Here is a 22,041-nt window from a genome sequence, read left to right as displayed (position 1 = left end):
GCGTAGGCCGATCAACGGCGGCTCTGTTCACTCGGAGATAAATCGGAGCCCCGGTTTATCTTTCTCGAGCAAATACTCGTCGCTCAGATACCTCATTGATCGATGTCTATTCAGGACGTGACGTAGCCGCGAAGACCGCCGTCAGATCTACGCCTCTGAACTTTGACGCGACGATTCCTGCCTCGAAACGGAAACGGAATTGGGAATTTGATCGTTGTAACTAAACTAGGATCGCGAAATTTCTCACTGAAACATTGCGACGACGACGGTCCGTTTGTTCAGGGGAGTTGAGAGGAATAAAAGGAATAGAAAATATTTGTTTAGACACGTTTATTGCCATCCCCCCCCCCCCCCTCCCCCTCCCGTAATCCGGCGGTACAAAAGGTGCTGGATTTTTCTTCCTTCCTTGGAAAGCGTTTCCTCCTCTTCTTCGTCCTCCATCGGTTTTTGAATTTTCGTTATCTTTGCCAGTATATCTAGCCGGTTGATCTCGTCGTTTTAACGTGCAACTATCTAAATCGTCGTTTCTCGTAGGTCGGTAAACGTTTCTCTTTGGCGGCGACCGCCCGGAAGAACGGATCCTTCCAGCTCCGTATTTCACAGAAGAGGCGAAGGGAAAAAGAAAAAATCTCGGATATTTGAGATAACTTTAATTGACCGAAGATTAACCTCCCCAACGATCGCACGAAAATTGATCTGATCGCCCAAAATGCCTCCCACGTCCCACTGATTTCCTGTATAATTTCGATTTTCATCTCTGTTCACTGCAAACGGAGAGTGGCGATCTCTTCTCCTCTTTTACTCTCTCCCCCTCTCTTTATCTCTCCTTCGTTCTCTCTGTCTTTCTTCTTACCGTTGCGGAAATACCGAGTTATAAGGTGCTGGACTTAAAGAGGATAAAATCTCCAGAGCAGGTTCCTAATTAATAAAGATAAAAGTCCGAGAATACCGCGGCGGCCGGATCAACAACTCATTGCGAAGAGCGGACGGCATTTTTCAGGCTAAACTCCGACTCGCCATCGAGACTCCGCAGCTTCAACTCTCCGTGAAGCATAGCCGAGGCCGCAGATTATATTCGCACCTCGGAATCTCTGATACATATCTGGACACTTTGTCAAATCCCCGCGCCATCCGAGCCATTGCTCATCGGTTAAACGGTGTGGCAGTGGAAATATCTTTTCTTCCTTGGTTCTGGCTTAACAGTGCGTGATACTGCTGAAAGAAGACGAGGATAGAAGTATTCGAGCTTAGGAACGCAGGATAAGATTTAATTGTGTTCGTGATGAAAATCCATCATTTTTCAATAGATGCGGTGAAGGAAAAGAGGTGGATGCGAGGCTTTTGATTACAGACGGGTTGCGTATAAGAATGATCACTAATTTTTCTCTTCGTCGGTTGCATCCTGCAGAGTGCAGTATTATACTTACACGTAACGATAGAGGAAAGGCTAATAGGCAAGTTTTCATCGAATTATACGGAGGTTTATGCGCGGCTGTGCGCCGATGTTGAAGGGAGCTACCAGGTATCGGTCGGGCCAATTTCGACGCCCATAGAAAATATGGTGGCGGCAGGGAGGGAGGAGGGTTGATCGGTCGGATTATTAATTTATAATTTCATCGAGCGAAGAAGCTGGCTCCTCTTCTCGAGGCGGTCAGCAAGCGCTCGGTTCCTCGGACGGCCGCACGCATCCCGAAAGTTCGGGACCGACGGACCCTGGGCTCCGCATCATCATCCATCTTCGCCTCGGTGGATCAATCTTTGCGGGGCCCTTTCTTGAAGAAGAAAAGAGAAAAGAAGAATGAAAAAAAAAGAAGAAAGAAAATAAATAAATGAAACCAAAAACAAAAAAAAAAAAAGAAAATAAAAAATAAAAACCAAAATAAACAACCAACCCGCAGGGATGAAGAAGAAATTTTCTCCCTCTCGTAAGCGATAGTGTCGCGAGCTGTGGACGCGATCAAGGGGAAGGAAACCCGGGATCGGTGATACGCCGACGTTGTGACGAGATCCGGATCATTAATCATGTCACGAACACGCGGCCTGCAACGGACCCTCGAAATCTATGAGGATCGCTAAACAGGGATAACCATTTGCTCGGTCACAGCTATTACACGAAATTTTCTAACAGTGATTTACAGTTCCATTCGTTATCGCGATACACACGCGCCCAGATCCTTGTAATTATCTCTTCAATAAATATAAATGACACAGCTATATTCCAAGTCAGCTCGTTTCGAGATCGATCATCCGTCGATACGTGGAGAGAATCGGAGTCAGTTTTTATTTAAATAGATATTCATCCCACTCTGTCATACACCCTCCAAATTTCCAGTCAATCGTGGAAGAGCTCGGTGTGAAAAGGAAAGCAGGGAGTGTTCTGGTTATAGAATACAGTGGAACAATATCAGTCTTATAAAGAAGTGACGATGATAATAATAATGTCAGTGCTTAGAAATTTCAACTCAATTTTATTGAATTAAATTTGAACAAAAGAAACTCTTTCAACGTACCTAAGCAAAATTCATCCTAAATCAAAATTGGACAGAGTGATAGGATTGTTATATTAATTACAGCAGTTTTCGAACAATAAGTAAATTTTATGTTTTTAAATCAGTGACTTATTTTTATTCTTTATTATTATTGCGAAGAGGTTATTTCAACCAGATTCTGCTCAGTCTACTATTATTCACCTTGGTTGCCTAATTTCTCCAACAAAGTATCCTGGGCCAAAAATACGCGTCGAAAAACGAAAGTAAAAAAAAGAAAAAAGGAAAGAAACCACGCGTGACCTGCAGCGGCAGGTAAATCGTGCTTTCGCATGTGCATTGTAACGATGTGACCCCAGGTTTGAGGCTAACTGCAGGCAGCCCCGCCTTCACCCCAGCAAACAGAAGGTGCTGAGAATGTTTAGAAATTCAGTAACCTGCAACGAACGTGACATATGTGGCATACGTTGGCCCGCCGGCCGCACCGGGTGATATTCGCGTACAGTACGTACCTACGTATTGTACCTACATTCATATACCCGGTGTCACGGTATGCGCTCGTTGTATACATACCTACCTGACTATGTGCCACGAAGAAGGGAGGAATGCGACGTACCTATGCATATAATACGGCTCCACCATGTCGGTGCTGCGCGTACCTGTCGTCGACGAGCTGTGCACCATGTGTCGCCTACCCCTGCGACCCCACCAGCCGCCCCATTGCACCGTCTATGGTATTCACGTGTTTTCCTCCCATATATGCCTGACTGATCGAGTGGTGAAGTGTTTTTTTTTTTTTTTTTATATATTCATCCAGTAATTAGACCTCGGATATTTATCGTTCGCTTGACCCGATTTCAGGGGTGGAATTTGCGCGAACAGATTCAGTTTTTCTTTTTTTTTTTTTTTTTTGTAAGCCGGTTTCATCAAGCGAAAAACCATTGCATTTCTCGATATCTTATCAGGGTCCGTTCACGTTGTTAAACAGAATTAAACTCATCACCGTTCAAAACTGAGTTAAAATAATGTAAGCCGTGACAAAATGGTCTGCCGATATGAGCAAAGACTTGCAGCGAGCAATTGATCGGAATTAAAAACGCGAGATATCGATTTCTAAGGACAATAATATCCGATAACGATGTATAAGAAAATTTATTTATCTCTGATGCCTCGCGTAGTTTGACGCGAAGATAACTTTCGGCCGTGAGAGAAGATACACCGTTATTATTTTTTATAATTTCATTGTAGTTGAGGGGTGCAGGTCTGACCCCGGTAATCATCCCGGAATTAATTACCGGCTACACAGAGTGGTAGGAAGATCGATGTCCGGACGGTATTAACGAAAACCTCACGTTGGTGAGTCGAAGGTGAATACTTATTGTTAATTATAACATATATCTATATATATATAGTACAAAAATCATAGACATAAACTGAGACGACTTTCTTGAATATGCAAGAAATAAGGCTGTTGTAACTAATAGAGCAAGAGCTAAAATGTAGAATTTTCATTTGAAATCACATTGGAAAGGCAAAAATCCCGTTGATTTGTCCAATTTTACTCAACCATCCCTATCATTTTTTTGAAACTACCATTTATCACAAATTCATTTGTTTTTCATTGGTCGATTCAGCAACGCTATATTTGGTGGTCAGAATCGATATCGTTGACAATCTTGAAACATTAGATACTCAACGATACCAAGATAATAAAAAAAGTGTCTTAGTTGAATCACAGAGAATAATCAGGTTTCGAATAAAGGGGATAGTGGCAGGATGAAATCGAACGAATCTAACAGTATTTTGACGATTTTAAAACAAGCAATCGATATCCATGTTATTAATAATTTCGGTACGACTTTTTTCATTTCCTTTTTCTGTTTTATCGTCGCAATTTTCAGAAAATCATTCCAACTCACGAATATCCAAATTCAACGAATACTCAACCTCGCGTTAAAGTTGCCGAAAACTTATCGATTCCAGCCTCACGAACCTCGTTGAAAGGATCAGGTTATGCAATGCTGCACGGCAAGAGGATAGGGTGGACACAATATCGCAGGACATAACGCGGTCGATCCTGGATAAGGAGGAGACGACTCATCGTCCCCGGATAGGAGTTCATGTGACTACGGAGATTAGGATTTTAATTGTTACATGGATCATCCTTTGAGCTCCCCCCCCCCTCCCCCCCTCTCCGCCACCTCTTTCCACGCCACCGAAGTTCCACACCGACACGGAATCCCCGCGGCACACGTGTGCGACCGCATTGTGACGACGTAACACACGCGCATTGGGGTAGGGCCGAGCCGGACTGACCTGATCTGGAGGACGAGAGGAGCCGAGGACCTCGGACGGGCAGGGAACGACCCGGTTTATCCGTTTCAGAGGCGAACGTAACCGCCTGCAAGCGGCGTACGCCTCGACGGGATTCGGAGTTGACCGTTGAGCCGGCGCCCTATCTTATCTCGCTCCCCCGGAATTTACGTTGGCTTATGCGCCGCGCTTTATCGAGTCACGATTGTTTCCTCAAAGGGTGGATCCGGCCGGTAATGCCCGCGTTCCGATGCCCAGACCACGTAATCCGTGAGGGGCAACGAATCCGGTCGAGAGGTATCGTCGTGCAATGCGCGCCGAAAGATTACGGAGCCATGGGAAAAAGGGACAGTTTCTTCTTTTTCGTTGCATCGTACGTAGGTACGCGTTGATCTTGGGAAATTAGTCTTGGTCAAATTGGATTACGGCTTAACGGTAACCGAGGTCGTTTACCAGGCACCGATCGGTGTACACCGCAGGGTTCCTTACCCTCAACCCGAATTAGTCGGTCTCGCAGGTTGTATGCAAACGGACAAATTAGCTCCGCAGTCCTCGGGAAGCCTGTGCTAAATATCGGGACGAGTAACTCTTCGGGAACAAGAGTCAGCTATACCGCTATAAACTTTACCGTACACGGCTTTTATAGATGTTTCCTACACATTGGATATCGTTTTTGGGGGACTCGATGCGTTGTAAAGTTGGTAATGGTTTGGAAGGAAGAAGAACCGAGTATTTACCAGTGCAATTGTTAAGTCAACATACCGGATTACGGTGAGCGGTTATTTTGTCTTTGGTGAGATATCCCTAAGGGTGGTAAGGTACACTGAAAATTAGTCGGACTCTTAGCTCGCTGACAAAAAAACAGTTCCAAATTGCCAAAATTGCGTCAGCGATATTTGCGACCCTGACAGATTTATAAAACTGATTTCCCAAGTATCGCACATCCCAAGATTCTCCGACGCTGAGCCTTACCCCGATGAAATTGCAATTTGTGCAGTGAGGTCGCATTGCGCAAAATGTGGGGGTCAGCAAAGTGTGGGTTAAAAAAGTCGTTTGGTTTTCAACGTCTCGACACCCCTTCGCGTGACATCAGAGTGTATGACAGAGAGCACCGGGGTTGTGGAGCTGAAAGAGGAACTAGGAACAGGGTATACCTGTTCCTCATCGAGCGCGGTGTGCAGTCTGGATTGGGATTCTGCTTTGGTGTGCGTGCGTGTGTTCAAATGAGTATAGGCACTCACGCACACGTGCTGAATCCCCTCTTTTTCTCTCTCTCTCTCTCTCTCTCTCTCTCTCCTCGGAATCAGGCGCGCGCGTATGCCGCCGCCGTCGGTCGGGTGCCTCTGGAGGATGAGAGAAAAAACGAAGAAGAAGACGAACCGAGAGAGAGAGAGAGAGAGAGAGAGAGAGAGAGAGAGAGAAGGAGAGATCGTCGGAGGGGCCATGGCGCGCGCCAGGTCCAGTGGAAGGGAGAGACGCTCGCCGCGTACAGCTTCCCCTCGAAACGGCGACTCGGCGTCTCTCTCGTCAACGTCGATCCTCCTCTTCCTGCGAGACCCCCGTTCCCAGGGGTACGATTTTTTTTTTTCCCCGCATCTATGCAACTGTAACCGAAATCCTTCTCGCAGGCGAGGTAGACGGCGGGCCGAAAAAATTTGAGGATGACGATGAAACGATTTTAGGGTGGTTTAACGACTAGTGCCGATGATCTCTTTGCCGCAGGATAAGTTGTCCCGGTACGCGGGTAAAACAGCGGCTGATTTACGTTTGGAAAATTTTTAAACGTTCGACTCGGTATCGCAAAGCCAAACACGTTTTTTACCCGTCAACCTAGTACCAGCGATAAGTCGTCGAGCGGGGAACGGTTTTTGGTCAGATGAGAATCACGGGGCTTAGGGCCTAAGGGGCGCTCGACTGAGGTGCGCGAGACAGGGGCGGGGCGGCAGGGGAAGGGGGCCTTTAGGGCCCGATCCGATCGAGTGCGGGGACCGACTGGTGGGGATAGGCGCGTGCCCGCCCGGCTATATAAGGCCCCGAACCCTCCACGGGCAAGCATTTCGGGAGCCACAACCACTCAGTAAGCATTGGGGGTGCGTACTCCCAGTTACAAACGTTGAAACCGTTCGCAAGTTACGTTTTTTTTCGTTTCGTATTATCCAACGAAACGTCAATCGGCCGACAACCGACTAACACGTTTCTCCTCGTGCTCGTTGCCCGTTTTTGAAACGACGTTTTACTTTCACAAAACCGCGTGATTGGCGCGCAGAACTTGAAATCCGGGTGTGAGTCCCAGCGTGAGCGCAAGTGGGATAGAAACAGCGAAGTACACTGTGACATGACCTTAGTGGGACTTAAGGAAGAGAAACTTAACGAGTTGCCAGTTATGTTGACCGTCCAGCAGCATCACGCCGGCATGTTGGGCTCGGGTGTTGGGTCCCAGGTTCATCGGAGCAACGTGATCGTGTCGACGAGCAGCGGCGGGATCACCGGGAGCATGGAGTCGAAGAGCTTGCAGCACGGGTGCAAGCGGGCGAAGCTCTACGCCCAGGCGACACCCTACAGCGCCGTTCCGCACCAACCGGCCTCCGTAGCGCGGCGAAACGCCCGCGAGCGGAATCGCGTGAAACAGGTTAACAACGGGTTCGCGACCCTGCGCCAGCATATCCCGCAGAGCGTGGCTCAGGCTCTCGGCGGAAACACGGCCGGGACCGGAGGCGCGTCTCGGGCCGGAAGCAAGAAGCTCTCGAAGGTCGAAACGCTGCGGATGGCCGTAGAGTACATCCGCAGTCTTCAGCGCCTGCTCGAGGAGAACGACGGCTCCTCGGAGTCCTCCGGTTCAACCGCTTTCGGCACCTCTTCGAGTGCCGATTCCGGCCACCAATCGGCAGGCGAGCTCCGGCTTTCCGCCGAGCTCCGGTCCCACAGTTCCGAGATCCATCACCACCTCAGACAGAGTGCGGAATCCTCGTTCAACCCGCCACCCTCGTCAGAGGCTTCCAGTTCTCCGACGCCCAGCTTCGTTTCCGAGGCGTCTTCGGGGGGTGGAAGTCAGGGCTACGGAACCGCCACCGGCACCCTCTACGCCCAGCACTCCGACAGCTACGACAACTACGAACCGATGAGTCCCGAGGACGAGGAACTCCTCGACGTCATCACGTGGTGGCAGCAGAGTCAATGAGGCCGGTTCACGCGCCACCTAGGCTTTCCCACCGTGGCATCGTCAGGTTGGTACACGCTCTCTAACTTGTTGTTTTGCACCCCGTTACGACTGACGGTGCGATTACGGTTTACATTAGTCGTCGCGATCGCGATCACTCACGTTTTTTACCGTTCGTCGTAGGGAGTCTTCGGAGTTCCTTGCAAGCCGTCGACCCGCAAGCTTTGATCTTTCGGTTTTTCTTAATTTTATTATTTATTTTTTTTTTTTATTCTCTTCCACCGATATATTTGTTGCCAACCGACCGTGCATAATACCCGGCACGTATTATATTATACGTATCGACGTATATGTGTGTATGAATGTGACGTTCAAAGAAGAGTTTCCTCCGGCTAGATTTGTGACCTTGCCATTTACAATGGGGCGAGCGAACCCTCGCCGAAATCTCGACCATTCAATGCACAGACTCCATTCAAAGAACGCGCCGGCAAGAACGGTGGACCAGTACACATCCGAGAGGTAGAGAAGAAGAAGCTTTTGTTCGACACTTCTTCTTTCACGTTCTTCCGAGCTTCTCTTCCTTCGAAACCGTACGTACTCCTCCTCCTGGTCCTCCTCCTCCACCTCTCTTTGCTGCGGTCTTTCGAATTCATTTTTTTTTTTTTTTTCACCCCCTTTACCCTCCCACTCTATCACTTTGTTTCTCTCTTTTTTCTCTCATACTCGCCCCCTGATATCGTTTTTGCGACAGCGCGTATAAAAACCGACATCAATTCTCTCTCCGTTTTCATAATTGCTGATTCCGGCGACAAGATGTGCGGCAAAAATTTTTTCATCCAATTCTTATCAACGTTTTTGTTTTTTTTTTTTGATATTGAAAATAATTGTCGCTGATATTTTTCCGTAGGATTTCCCGCGCCTGTACGCACACGCAAAGGATCCTTCCTTCGTCCTCGTCAGCTCCATTCTCTCCGGGCCCTCCGAGATTTCGTCTCGCGCGCTGCATTTAACTCGAATGAATGCATCTTTCAGGATATACCAGTCTCTCCTTGGTTCCATAGCCCCACCCCTCGCCTTTTGTCGGTTTTTCAACCGGTCGCTATTCTCTTCCCGTGTGTGTTCGTTCTTTCCCGTCGCGCTGCTTTCCGTGTGTTCAGGCAGCGTTGCTCGTCGCTACGACGATCGTCAAGAGTGTAAGGACGACGGTGGTCCCTAAGATTCTCTCTTCGGTCCCCTCGACGTCATCGCTTGGAAAACGCTCCCTTACCTGAAATCATTCCCTATAACCGACTACCTGAGTTGTTGAGCCGAATATTCGGATCCAGCCTTTCTGGCGTCGAGCCTTCCGAGGAGATACTGCGAAACCACGTGTTCCTGGGAAAAGACAGACTCCGTCTTCTGCCTAGGATTTTTACTCGGAAATTACATATTTTTGCGTATAAATTTTACCGCATTGATTGGTTAGAAAAAGATTCTTCGTACATCTTGATTCGCGTTATAGTTCAAGTATCGATATATTCCGATATAACTGTCAATGTGAAAACAGATCTATGATATCGATTGTAACTAACGATGACCTCCTTACTTTGTTACAGCATAACGGCCAGTAAAACCGAGGTTACGCGGAAAAAGGAAGTAGACAAAGATGAAAGAGGGAGAGAGAGAGAGAGAGAGAGAGAGACGAGAAATACGCTGATGAAAATATATAGAGAGAAACACGGTGGCTGTTTTATATGTGATCTAGTCATACTCTGTAAAAATTATATGTATACATGTATGTATGTGCATATCTTTCTATACATATATATATATAAAACTTCATATATACATATATATATATATATATATATATATATATATATATATATATATATATATATATATATGTATAGAGAGATATGCAGATATATACATGTATACATACAATTTCTCCATTTTTAAAATTATATATATATATATTTGTACATACATATACGTGTATCAATTAGCGTTATATTGTACAGCGTAAAACTTGTACAATGTACATATACTGTAGGTACGATAACTGTAGTACACGTAGAAAAACGAAAATCCTACTATTAGATTTTTAATATTTTTTTTTTTTTATTTTTTATATAGATATATTTAGTATTGAGAAAATAGGGAGGAGATCGAGAATAGGAAATATTAAAAACTTCAAATTAAGAGAAATATGAAGATAATAATGATAGCTACAAAATTGATTTCCAAGACATTTGATACGTAGTTTATTTCAGCAGCTTTTGATCATAAATTGAACGCGTGTTCTTTATTTCGATAAGCAGATACTGTTTTAGATGTTGAGCCGCGGGATCCTTGTAAAACAAAAAATTGATCTAGCAATACGTGAGCTCGCGTTGAATGGGCGCGACTTAAAGATGAGCATTCCAAGGTGCCTTATGAGATATTATAAGTTTTACATAAATCGTATAACTTATTATTATTATTATTATTTTTATTTTTAGTATTATGATTATAATTATTATTATTATTATTATATACAGAATACGTACATCAATTCTCTGAAGTAGAATGCCCGAGTAATAGTATTTTATACGCATATCATATATGTTACACGTATAGTGTAAACTGCCATTGCATAGAATTGTCATAATTTGTCTATTACGTGTATAAGAATCGCGCGGCATTGTACGTCATGCGCAAAATTTTACAATATGGTTTTTTTTTTTTGGACTCGCAACGAATTTTCAGCATTGACAGGAAAAATATTGACTGCAGTATGTACTATAAGCTCGTTGTAATATTTATTTTTCGATAAACGGGTACAACCCAATTTATATATATATATAATTATGCATATGTTTATATACATGCATCTGCATCTGCATCCGGCTATACTAGTAAAAAGAAAAGAATCGTATTCGCTTAAAAAGCATTCACTGAGGAATCGGTATACTCATTTTTCTACTCGATTCCCGAATATTTGTCGTACGGTCAGTGGTTTCGTAAACTTTATATTTTGTATATTTATTATCGTGCGCACACTCGTGCTGCAGGGCCAGTTATGTATTACGTACAATAATGAACCACGTATAATATTCTCGGTTGAATCGTACAAGGAACGCTGTAATGAAAACAAAAAAGAAAAGAAAAAAAATACTGGCTTTATAAATTTTTACATGCGAATGATTCATGCCAGTGCCTTATATATAGAATTTGTAAATACATAGATGACGGAGAAACTGAAAATAAATTGTTAAATATATAATAAAATGTTAAATATGCCTATAAAAAATTATCGTTATTTATTTCCGATTAAACCAACACGTGTTCATAATTAATGTTGCACATTTTACCCTCGGTAAAATTTTTTTGCCGACAAAAAATGAAAAACGTAGACAAAACAAATCAGCTGTCGATTGACGATATTCGCAACGTCGATCTAAATCCGGGGCGAAACGAAGTATAATTCAAAGTCGAATGTATTCAACTGTGGCGTTTCGTAAACGAGAATGAAAAATCGGGGAAATAATGAAATTCGCGAAGTTTATTGCCGGAAAAGCGATAAGCGTCGGAGCAGGTAGAAATAAGTACACCCCGAAGGATAATAAACCGATGGTCTTAACCTGAAATCTATTCACGAAAGCACCTGACTCTACGGGCTTAAACACTCGTACCTAATTTCAACGAAAAATTTAAAACTTCGAGACATTAATACCGGTACGGTGACAATAATATTCCCAGAATCTCATTGTGCCAGTCTCGGTGGAAATATTTCTTCAATGAATCGACGAACCGTCGACAAAATTGAGCCGGTTTACCAGGTACAGGAGACCAGGAAAGGGATATCGCAGGATGGAGGATGGACAAGATCCATTACTTCCTTCCTCCTTTGACAAATTACGAAAGGATTTTGACAGAGAAGGATGTCACCATCAGGAATTTATTTTCTTTAATTAAAAATTTTTAAATTTTTCTCATCACAAATGAAACATCGAGTATTGTGTGAAAAAATAATACATCTCTGGGTTAAAGTTGAGCTACCTCAGCGTGCGGCGCGCTCAATAATCATCCTGAAGGAACTTGAGGAGAATAGCTTTAGGCTGTTCGGTTCTCAGGAGAAGATTACGGAGGTCTTGCGGGATGCTCGGATTCATTTTAAGACTCTTTTTCACGGGATGGTACGACGGGAGAAGAGAGGAGGAAAGCAGAATGATAAAAATTAATTGAGCACAGGGGAAAACTAAACTTTAAAGTAAATAGAAACGTGGTTCAAAGTCTTGAAAATTAACGACCGTTCTTCGTCGAGAATGTAACGGCTCTCGGATGAAAATTTTCGATACGTTCGTTGCGTGCACGAATTTCGTATTTACAAGGCGGTGATTTATTCTCGCGTACGATTTTGAAATCCTTTTGAAATCCACCAGTCGAAATTGCAGAGAATTATACTCTTCGCCCCCTAAACATGGCAATGATCGATTCTAATGACGAACGATTCACAAATCGATCACGAAGTTATAGCAGCGCGAAGCTTGATCGACGCGATCGATCGATCGGTACTGTACATCTATCACGTTGTAGCGTATACAATTTTACTTTATTCCAATCCTTCTGTTATTTTTACTTTTATTCTTTCATTTTTCATACTCTCCCGCACTGATGACGTTCACGGTAGCTATTTCCTGCGTCAAACCGCAAGAAGATTGCCCGGATACAATTGCCCGCGAGTCCAATTATATATTGCGATCCCGAGGTTAGATATGAGAAAGACGAGAAGAAGAAGAAAAATAAAAAAATACAAATAAGAAAACACGATTCTGCAAGATTGGTTTTACCAAATTGGAACTTCGGTAGAAAAATCCAAACAAGAGGTAAAAAAAAGAAAAAAAAACGCTGCAATATTTCTCAAGGCTTGCCATTTGCATCCGGGAAAACTATACCGAAAATTAGAATATTATTCCTTGAAATCGGCTTAGCGACGTCTCTTCGAAGCTGCGAATCTTAACCGTGTAATCTCGGCTCTTCGGACTCGCGCATTGCGTCCGGATAATACTGGCTTACGGACTCTCAGCAGCAGCAGCAGCAGCAGCGGCAGCTTCTACCTTGGCCTTCTCTTTTAATTTAATTCCTTCTTTGTTCTTCATGAAACGGCCCGCGCATCCGAGGCTTTCACGACCGCAGCGGAGCCAAACGTCGAGAGACAGTTGCGTACGCCGTCAGATATGCGCAAGTCGGTCGGATATTAATTTTAGTTTTTGGAATTTAACGGATATGTGTGAAAAAAAAAAAAAATTCCCAGAAATAGTTTCCAAGAATATCAATGACCGATCAATGTCCGAGGTGTTCGATAGGAGGTAATTACAAGTGATTACATAGGATGAGTTTCACGATATTTGAAATTGAATTACAGCGTAGCGTACGCAGGAATTTTTTGAAGAGGAAGTGGGCATGAGTCAGCTTACTGAGTTTAGCATAAGACGATCAACGTAAAAATAAAAAATCAATATACCCTATTAAGTTTCCCCATTGCACGCATGAAAGATTCCGACTTCAGGCTCAACCTGGTTTCAGTCTATTTTAGTATCGCCCGAAACGGTGACGAGTAGTAGCTGTGCTGAAGTAATTTATTGGAAAAGTGTTCATTAGATTTTAGTCAAAAATTTGGAATCGAATGGGTTTCATTAGGGTTCACGAAAACTTCTTTAGAATTTTTTATGCATCGAGACGTTCGGTTCTGGATGATTATATTACAAACGGGACGTGGCAAAAACCTGTTGAATTTATCAGTTTCAAAAAGGTTTTTGCCGATCTAAGTCCTAGAGATTCTCAAAGAATCACCTAACACTTAAAATAGGAGTCTTATTAGGAACAGAAATCTGTTTGAAATACGGTTTTCTCACTCCTATAGCTCCAGCGGTATATAATGACTGATTATAAATTCGACTTTTTAATGTAGCTTGATTAACCCCTTACGATCAGGTAAACCCTAAAACTGATTTCGAATATCGTTGAAAGGTGGTGTTACAAAAAACGACAATACCAAGCGTTATTTACAACGTTTGATAATATTTTTTTTTAAAAGCGTATCACGTACGTAATAACAGCCATAAGGGGTGCGATACAGGGGCATACAGCTGGATCGGCAGCAACAAGTCGGATCGTTACGTGTTCAGGAAGGGTGAAGAAAAAGTTCGGGGACGATTTCGGGTAAATATATATCTACAAGATGATGTTCGGTATAATAAGAGCGATGAAGTGACCGAACAAGACGAGATCACGGCTCCCTTAACAAAACCTCAACGGCTTCGGGTCGAGGGTTGATCTCCCTGCACATTGATGCATCGAACGAGACGCGGCAATGCAATAACGGCGAATGACCGCGAATAAAGTTTCAATGAAATCAACATCATTCTCCTCTGGACTCAACTACTCGACAGGATCGGCGCGACATTAACGTTCATTTCAATTATTACGATACACGCTAAGGGTGGCTACGTCCTCTCCTCCCCTGCGCCCCGGGGATGCCGCTCGGCCGATCTCTTCCCCCTTTCCATTCCTCTTCTCAAGCCTCTTGTATTCCCATCGTCGATCCAAGGAGCCTCGCCCTCCCTCCCTTTCTCTCCCTCTCTCTCTCTCTCTCTCTCTATCTCTCTCTCTTTCGAAGAGACTCGTATGCGCTGTATACCTGGGCGAACCGCTGCAGTTAAAAGTTGGGATAGGACCCTGAGTCCTGATCCCCACCGTTGGGGTGCTTCGACCTTTATTTTATATACAGAGCTAGATAAGACTTGACGCATCAACGCATCTGAGAAACTCACGCGCGTCGATTTCATCCGCTGGAAATAATTTAATGCCGAATGTCAGATATATTCATAGCTCGGGTGTCTTGGAATACAAATAGTTTTGATTGAAATGAAATCTTAAATTATCTTATAAAAATCGCTGATTTTATCACACTTAAATTGGTGACACCTGAAAAAAAATTTGTAAAACGAAGATTCGTAATTGTATTTTTTTTTTAGTATATCCAAGTATTTATCACAGCGCATTCGTGATATCTAATCTTTTCTGAAATCTCAGACGAGATGGCGGGTCGTTAAGGGTGTTACACGTGCAAACGTACCAGCGAAAAGATATTCGTACATGCGATTAAAGCGACGTACGATGCTCACTCGTTGCACGCGTGAAAATATTCAAAGCAGATTGCGGCGACCTTTCATTGTCATTGGGCGTCATTGACACGAAATAACTTGAATCCTTGTTTTTCACATCAGTCGTGATCGAGCTTGACCCGGTAACGAAACGCGGGTAATAACATACACTGATCAATTACGCATGCGGTGAAACGTCGATTGCACCTCCGGCTTTAGCGCATGGCGAACAATCGCCTCACTTCGCACCATCTCGAATTTCCATATATGCGATTCACGCGCAAACTTCCGACCTGTACGAAAATACGCTTCCTTCAATTATCACTTGCCTATTTTTTGACGTGTGCTGCTGTTTTGCCTCGTCAAATTTACGCCAGCGGGGGGCCGTTTCCGTTGGCTGGTTTGTGGCGCCCTGACGTGACCCGCAGCTGTGACGTCCGATGAATCGCACAGTAAATATCACTCGCCCACTGAGGTCTTTCAGGATTGAAAAGTAATTCCGATCGGTGACCACCCACGCGCCTTTTACCTCCCGTCGCCACAAAATATACCCGAAACGAAAAGCACGAAGGAAAAACTGTTTCGGAGTTGTCTCGATCCAGATCCGAAAGCTCGACGCGATCGGGATGCGTCGTTTATCAGAACCGGGAACCAATCAAGATTTTACCCGAACGGTCGATTCGTAATTAAGATTATAAAGCTGCCATAAATTATTTGGAATTTTTTTTTTTTTCAAATCGCTTGCAACGTAACTATAATCGTGGTTAGGCCAGTAAAAAGCTCGTTTCGGATCGGTGGCACCGTGCCGGCGTTCAAGATCGCGAACCTTTGACCTTTGGACGAGGTTTGCCCAGCTGCGCGGCAGACGATCGGTCATCCATCCGTCCAGTAGGTAGAGGCATTACGAGATCGCGATGCTCTAAAAATCCCACTTCTGTTTTCCAGATGACGTTGAGATTATTTTTTGTGGTTCTCCAAGGGCGGTCCGGGTCTTCCCACGTTTTTAAACTGGAGCTCGATGGTATTAATCTGGCGATGTGAATCTCCCACGAAAAACTACTTAGATATTCGCCGAGATTGGGGCCGACTAGACTACGTGTGGTCCACCGGTTCGTTCCGATGCTCGGCCCTGCAATCCGTTCGAGGACTGCGGGGAAAGCCCTGAGCATCCCGAGTTGAAAGACGGGAAATTGCGATCGTCTATTTTGGGAGAAGCGATTGAGCGCGCGATGATAAGGTGAGTCGGGAAAAATGCTCAGAACGCGGCAGATCGTCGCGAAGATATCATCGAATTGTTCGCCGAGATGCAGGCCCGCGATATAAGGAACGAGCCGATGCAGTGCCAATTACACGAAATGACGTCTTTGTCGTATCTCCGCGATACGGAAAACCGGTGAGGAACCTCCGCGTTCACCGACGATTTTAATCTACGTTTTTTTAGTTCGTTCAGCGGCTTCGAGTCAAAGTCGAGATGTCACCGCGAGACCAGGAATTCGGTCAAACGAATTTTGATCGTTGATCTCGGCTACGAGTTCCAATATCTCTTTCTCCTTCTTGCCCACGGCTAAGCCAACGAACAAAGGGACGCTTCTCTGACGTCTTTATAGTCGTTTACATTCTCGGACCTAACGAACTGCTTCGCTTCGACGACGAGTAACACACTGTTGCTTACATACCTAATTTGAAATTTAAAATTTTCTTGCGCCATGTCTTATCACCTTCGACTTGAATTAAGTCATACTCGACCGGACATTTCCCAAGAATACCTTATCGAGTCTGGGAATCAAATGTCCGAAATCAATTTCCGAGCTAACGAGAGACTTTTGCGTTCAGGTGATGCTCGCGAAAGAACGCAAAGCTGGTCCATCGCCCTTCAAATACACTGTACAATACATTTCCGGTCATTTGCCAATTCCCAGTAGGTACGCACGAAAAGCTCCGAATTCCCCTCTCGGTATCTGTTTGAAAGCGTGCGACGAGATTTGGTGCGCATAACGCATATAACATATACGATCGTCGGATGAGCTGGCGCTGCGGCGTGGCTGGGGTCGAGATAATGAAGGCATCCAAGCCTCGTACGTATACACAAGTTGTGGATACGAGTATTATACGGACGTATAAAACTCGTCCATTCGAAGGGAGCGGAGCTTTTGGCTGGACGTCGGTGTCGGGGGGACGGGGGACGGGGAGGGTCGTTGAACGAAGGAACGAAGGAACGAACGCCTACTTGTTGAATATACATCACCACTTACGCGAGCGGGTCGCGGGATGGCCCGTGCAACCCTAACGAACCAAATGCGCCCGGTAAAAGGATCGGGAAATATATTGCCCGTTGGTTGTAATGGTAATCCACCTGTGGCACGCCGTTAGGTTCGCCCGGGTTCCGTCTTCTTCGTGCGGGTCCGAGCTTCCACACACCCCGAAGCTTCACGTTTCGTCCTTATCTCTTCGGGTGTGTGCAGCGCGTTTACCCGCGCCTCGTCCCTTTTCCACTTCGTGTCTGCCTCTTCCTCGGGACGAGCCGACCAACCGGGGATAAGCGATCGGGCTCTGGAAGCCGATTCACCGTACGCCGCAGGGCCGCGTGGATCGAGTGTGACATTCGGTTCCTAATTTGGTATTTTGTTGCTTCTAAAACGTTTTATTTTTTCAGCCCATTATATCCCTTAAACCTCGGACCGTGAGTCGCCGAGGGATTTAGGGCCCCGCTTGTATACACTGCAGTTAGATATCCCGGGAAAAGAGTCGACGATATATGATCGTGATTATTGAGATGTCTCCGCGAGAAATCCTCTGTATTTCATCCGCGCGGTGAATCGGAGAATAGAAAAAAAAGGGAAGAAAAAAAAATGCATTCCTCTCTTTAGCCCCGGATTCATCTCGGAGAAAAATTCACGCCGAGGCCACGTGGTGCAAAGTTCGTACGGGATCTATCGGTCAATCTGATTCTTTGGAAATATATTCGACGACGTTAATAATGAACTGACTGTATACGACGTCGGCCGTTTCGTTACCGGGATTTGTGCCCGAGGCGTCTATAGATCGGGATCGAGCGTCGAGCCAGGGACGACTTTTCATACTCATAGGGTATTGTCCTCGAGGAGGCGGGATGGCGATTTTCATGCGCCCCGAAGTGTCTGCGAATAATGGAGAAAAACCTCTCGAAAATGATGCCGATTTGGGGGGGCATTCATGCTGACCACACAAACGGTCGTTTCTTGCACGGCGATTCGACAGAGCCGCAGTAGCGTACGTTCGGCGCTCGCGCGTTTCAGCTCCTCTTCTTCCCCGATTCTCTTTCACTTTTATTTCTCTCTCCTCTTTCGGGGCGACAAAGAGCACTGCCTCCGTCGAAAGAATAACCTGCCCACCGGGAAGCCCGCAGGGATGAATGGCGAGGCGTGAGATTCTGTCACGCGCGTATTCGCTCCGTTCTCTTTGCCCCGTACGGCGGTTTTTCGAATGGAGTGAAAACCCTCGGTGAATGGACCGGAATAATGGCTTTGAAGAGGAGAGGTCCTAAATGAGACCGCGGAACGCATCGAGTCGTCTGGTCGAACAGAATTCGGGAAAACAATTAGAATCTCGGTCGCTGGGTGCGTTCGAACGCAACCAAAGAATATCAATATTTTTCTAGGATCGCTGCTGCAGCCTCCGCCTCCTCGATCCTGCAGCTTTTCGATCCTCTCATGCTCGACATATACGAGTATTCTTCTTCGGTAAATTTCTATTTACCCTGTATGCCCCCAGCCAGAGTCGTGGAGTGCGTTACCCTGCGGGGTATTGCGGTACGGAGTTTGGGCCCGTGATACGACCGTCTGAGTGGTTGTATGGTGAAACAAAAAAAAAAAAAAGAAAAAACTCGGGTCTGCAGGATAAGCCGACGCTAATAACCAGCGAGGTTCGTCAAGCCAGTCTAATGCCAGCCTAAATATACACGAGGCTTCGAACGGCGGCTCCGACGCGCCTTCCACGTCCCACGGGAGGCCTTAAAAAATACTTTTGGAATCGGTACGTACAGGAGGGGGAGGGGGAGGGGATGAGGAGCTGATAGAGACGGAGATTTATTGTTCGTAAACATATAGGTATAATACAAGTTTGACTTGTCCGTGTTCAGTCGGACCTTTCCGGTGCCTGCGTGGCTTCTGGCAGGCCACGATATACATACATAGTTTGCAGGCAATTTTCGGACTAATTGGTTTCTTGTTTTATTATATTTAATTCCCTCTTCTCGTTGGATATACATGAGATCGTCTGCCGGCCGGGTTCCATCGATGAGGTTTGACCCTTGGGGGTCTCGGGAAACCCGCTAATGATCCTCTAAACGCTCGATATCCTCTTACAAACTTTTTCAAAATGATCAAGCGATCCTTGCCTGCGGACGAGCAGGAAGGATGTGACTTTGCCAAACGGCCCGGGGCTCTCGGAGGCGCTGATATTAAGTAGATTAATTATCCCTGAGAGGCTCAGGGAGCGGGATCAACCCTTCTGACCACCTGGTATGTGCCGACACAAAAAATAATAAATTGATACGACCCACAAAAAGATTCCGGTAAGAATAAATTGAAAATTAAAAAGAGCAGGGGGAGGGGAAGGAAGGAACCAACGACTTGCCGAGCTAGACGAGATAAAGGTGTATTAGCACTGGGACAGGAACGGACGATGAAAAACTACGGGTTAGTTAAACAGAAAATTTTTTGCCCCGCCTTTTGTCTTAATTGAATCAATGGTTGGACTTTTTTCGGATGCAGAGATCAAGACCGAAGATCGGGAGCGGAAGGAAGACCAATTTCGAGAAAGTGTAGCCCGTGAGAAATATTCCGTAAGTTCCGCTGCGAACATGTTTTTTTTTTTTTTTTCTTCCTTCTTCTCCTTGCTGCAAATTTGAGGGAGAACCGCGCGCGACTATTTCCAGAACCGAAGCCTCGAGTCACTAGGAGAGCCCTTTCACCCGAAACCTGCGATGGGATTCTAACGACCTCAGAAGCGCTCCTCCGGGTTTCGGGTTTGTTCCTCAACCATGGGTGATCCGAGAGAATAAGCCCGGAGCACAAGGCGAAGACGGTAATTGGAGTTAAACTAGCACTGGGCCATTCACGCCGAGGGAATCCGCGTAATTGTCGTTATGTTTAGTACACTTCAGGTCCATTCAACTTCCCAGACCGAGTGTAAGGTACTAACCTGACAAAGGTCCGTGTCTCTACCGACAATACAGACGACTAGGTACAGCCGATTTGCGCAATGCCTTAGAGACCGCTCGGCGCTACGGGAACAAACTTCCTCCGAATTCTTCTCCTCGACAATGCCTCCATTCAACGCCGTCCCTAGGGAGCGAGTAGCTCTGTGTTGTGGAAGCGAAGATTCATCCCGTTTTCGTAAAACTCAATTCAAACCGAGAGTTGGCTTATTGGAACAGTGTTCTTCCTACGGGGCAAGGAAAGTCACAGCATCTGGGAATCGTTAACGACCTGTACCGACGGTTTCCTGGTCCCTGGAATTGGACGAATAAATAGGGGAATGAATGAACGGAACCAGACGCGGCGGCCGGTCCTTGAGTGGCTGGATCCCGAGAGCCGGGAGCATCTCTTATTAATAATTGCACCTCGAAAACCTGTCCTCGACGACCGAGTCTACCGCACTGCACTCGGTGCTCGGGAGTCCCGGGATCGGCAACCCGCCGAAATACAGCGATAACCTGGCTCACCCGAAGCGGCGGCGCGGCTCGGCTCCTTCGGCTTGGCCTCGCTGGCTCCTCGCGTACCGGTAAGGGGAGGCTGTAATTATTGCTGGTCCTCGCGTGCCTCGCTCCTCCGCACGTGCTCGGGGCCAGAAATTCCCCCATCTCCCTATCCCTTTCTCTCTCTTTCTCTCTCTCTCTCTCTCTCGCCGTTACAATCCCACTCCTGAAGCGCGCAGCATCTCGCCGGGGCTTCGAATGTCCAACAGGAATTTCAACAAACCACAACGAGGAGGCTTCGATCGAAGGATAACGATCTTGAATTAGGATCAGCGGTTACTTGTCGTCGGGTGTAACGTTCTTGGATCATGGACATCTTGAAGCTGAAGAAATCGGGCTGATGGCGGAAAAGCTTTTTCTGTTATCCAATTCCTGGTTATACTGTACTTCGTGATGGCGCTGTGATCTGAGAGTGAAAAAGGAGACGGATAATCGGGGCGAAAGAGGTTCGAAATGATTTACATCGTGCCGTATGTTCGAGCGACTGTCTGGTAGGTGCGAGACAAGTTTGATCTACACGGCGATAGGAGGTGACCATGGTCATCGCTCAGGAGGAACGAGCCGCGTTTCGGAGGTCGGAACCGATGCCATTGTGTTTCGAAATGATACATCTTTCCTCGCTCTGGTCTTTGTCTATTCCCGCACTGCCGAGATCTGGATCTCACTGGCAGGACTAATGAGAGAGAAATGGATCTCGGGGTGAGGCTCTCGTTGTTACACATATCGGACGCGGTTGTGTACATATGTACAACCTTGTACGTCCCATACACCGGACCCTCATGCTCCTCGGACCGATCGTTAGATGACCGTCGATTGCCCGGCGAGCCTCCAAGACGCTTCCAGCTCCTCCGATCCATTAACTTTCGTGCGGCAAGGGGCCCATTACATACGGCTAATCTGATACCATTCATCTATGATTAGTGTACGCTTTCGTCCCGTTCTTTGGTCTATGTAATTCGGTAATGAATCGAAGTGCAACCGTAAAGAACGAGCCCCGGTCTCTCAACCTGCTCCGCTACCATCGACTCGACGGGAATTTCGCGACCCGGAATCGAACCAATCCCACTGGCCGAGTGGCCCACGGACCTACTGACGTCGTTCGGCGCGGTTTCGATTGCACGGTTCTGCAGTGGCGGCGATTTCTTTTTCACTTTGCTCTGGTACCAGCCGTAAACAATATACGAGCGCCGGTGTAACAAGATCCGAGAAAAAACGCGA

At 46.0% G+C, this 22,041-nt stretch overlaps 2 protein-coding genes across 2 annotated transcripts in view; both read left to right on the top strand.

Annotated features, from left to right (window-relative positions):
- Positions 1-22,041, top strand: part of LOC124308260 (achaete-scute complex protein T8-like) — a 130,768-nt gene that overhangs the window by 82,963 nt on the left and 25,764 nt on the right. The window lies entirely within an intron of this gene.
- Positions 5,513-9,652, top strand: LOC124308262 (achaete-scute complex protein T3-like). The gene is made up of 4 exons (XM_046770834.1): positions 5,513-5,570; positions 7,066-7,625; positions 7,725-8,023; positions 9,552-9,652. Exons 2-3 carry the CDS (start codon positions 7,135-7,137, stop codon positions 7,975-7,977), a joined length of 744 nt encoding a protein of 247 aa, XP_046626790.1. The 5' UTR covers positions 5,513-5,570; positions 7,066-7,134; the 3' UTR covers positions 7,978-8,023; positions 9,552-9,652.

The sequence above is a fragment of the Neodiprion virginianus genome, chromosome 6 (assembly GCF_021901495.1).
Source record: "Neodiprion virginianus isolate iyNeoVirg1 chromosome 6, iyNeoVirg1.1, whole genome shotgun sequence".
Lineage (NCBI taxonomy): Eukaryota > Metazoa > Arthropoda > Insecta > Hymenoptera > Diprionidae > Neodiprion > Neodiprion virginianus.
This window is presented reverse-complemented; position numbering and strand designations above follow the sequence as displayed.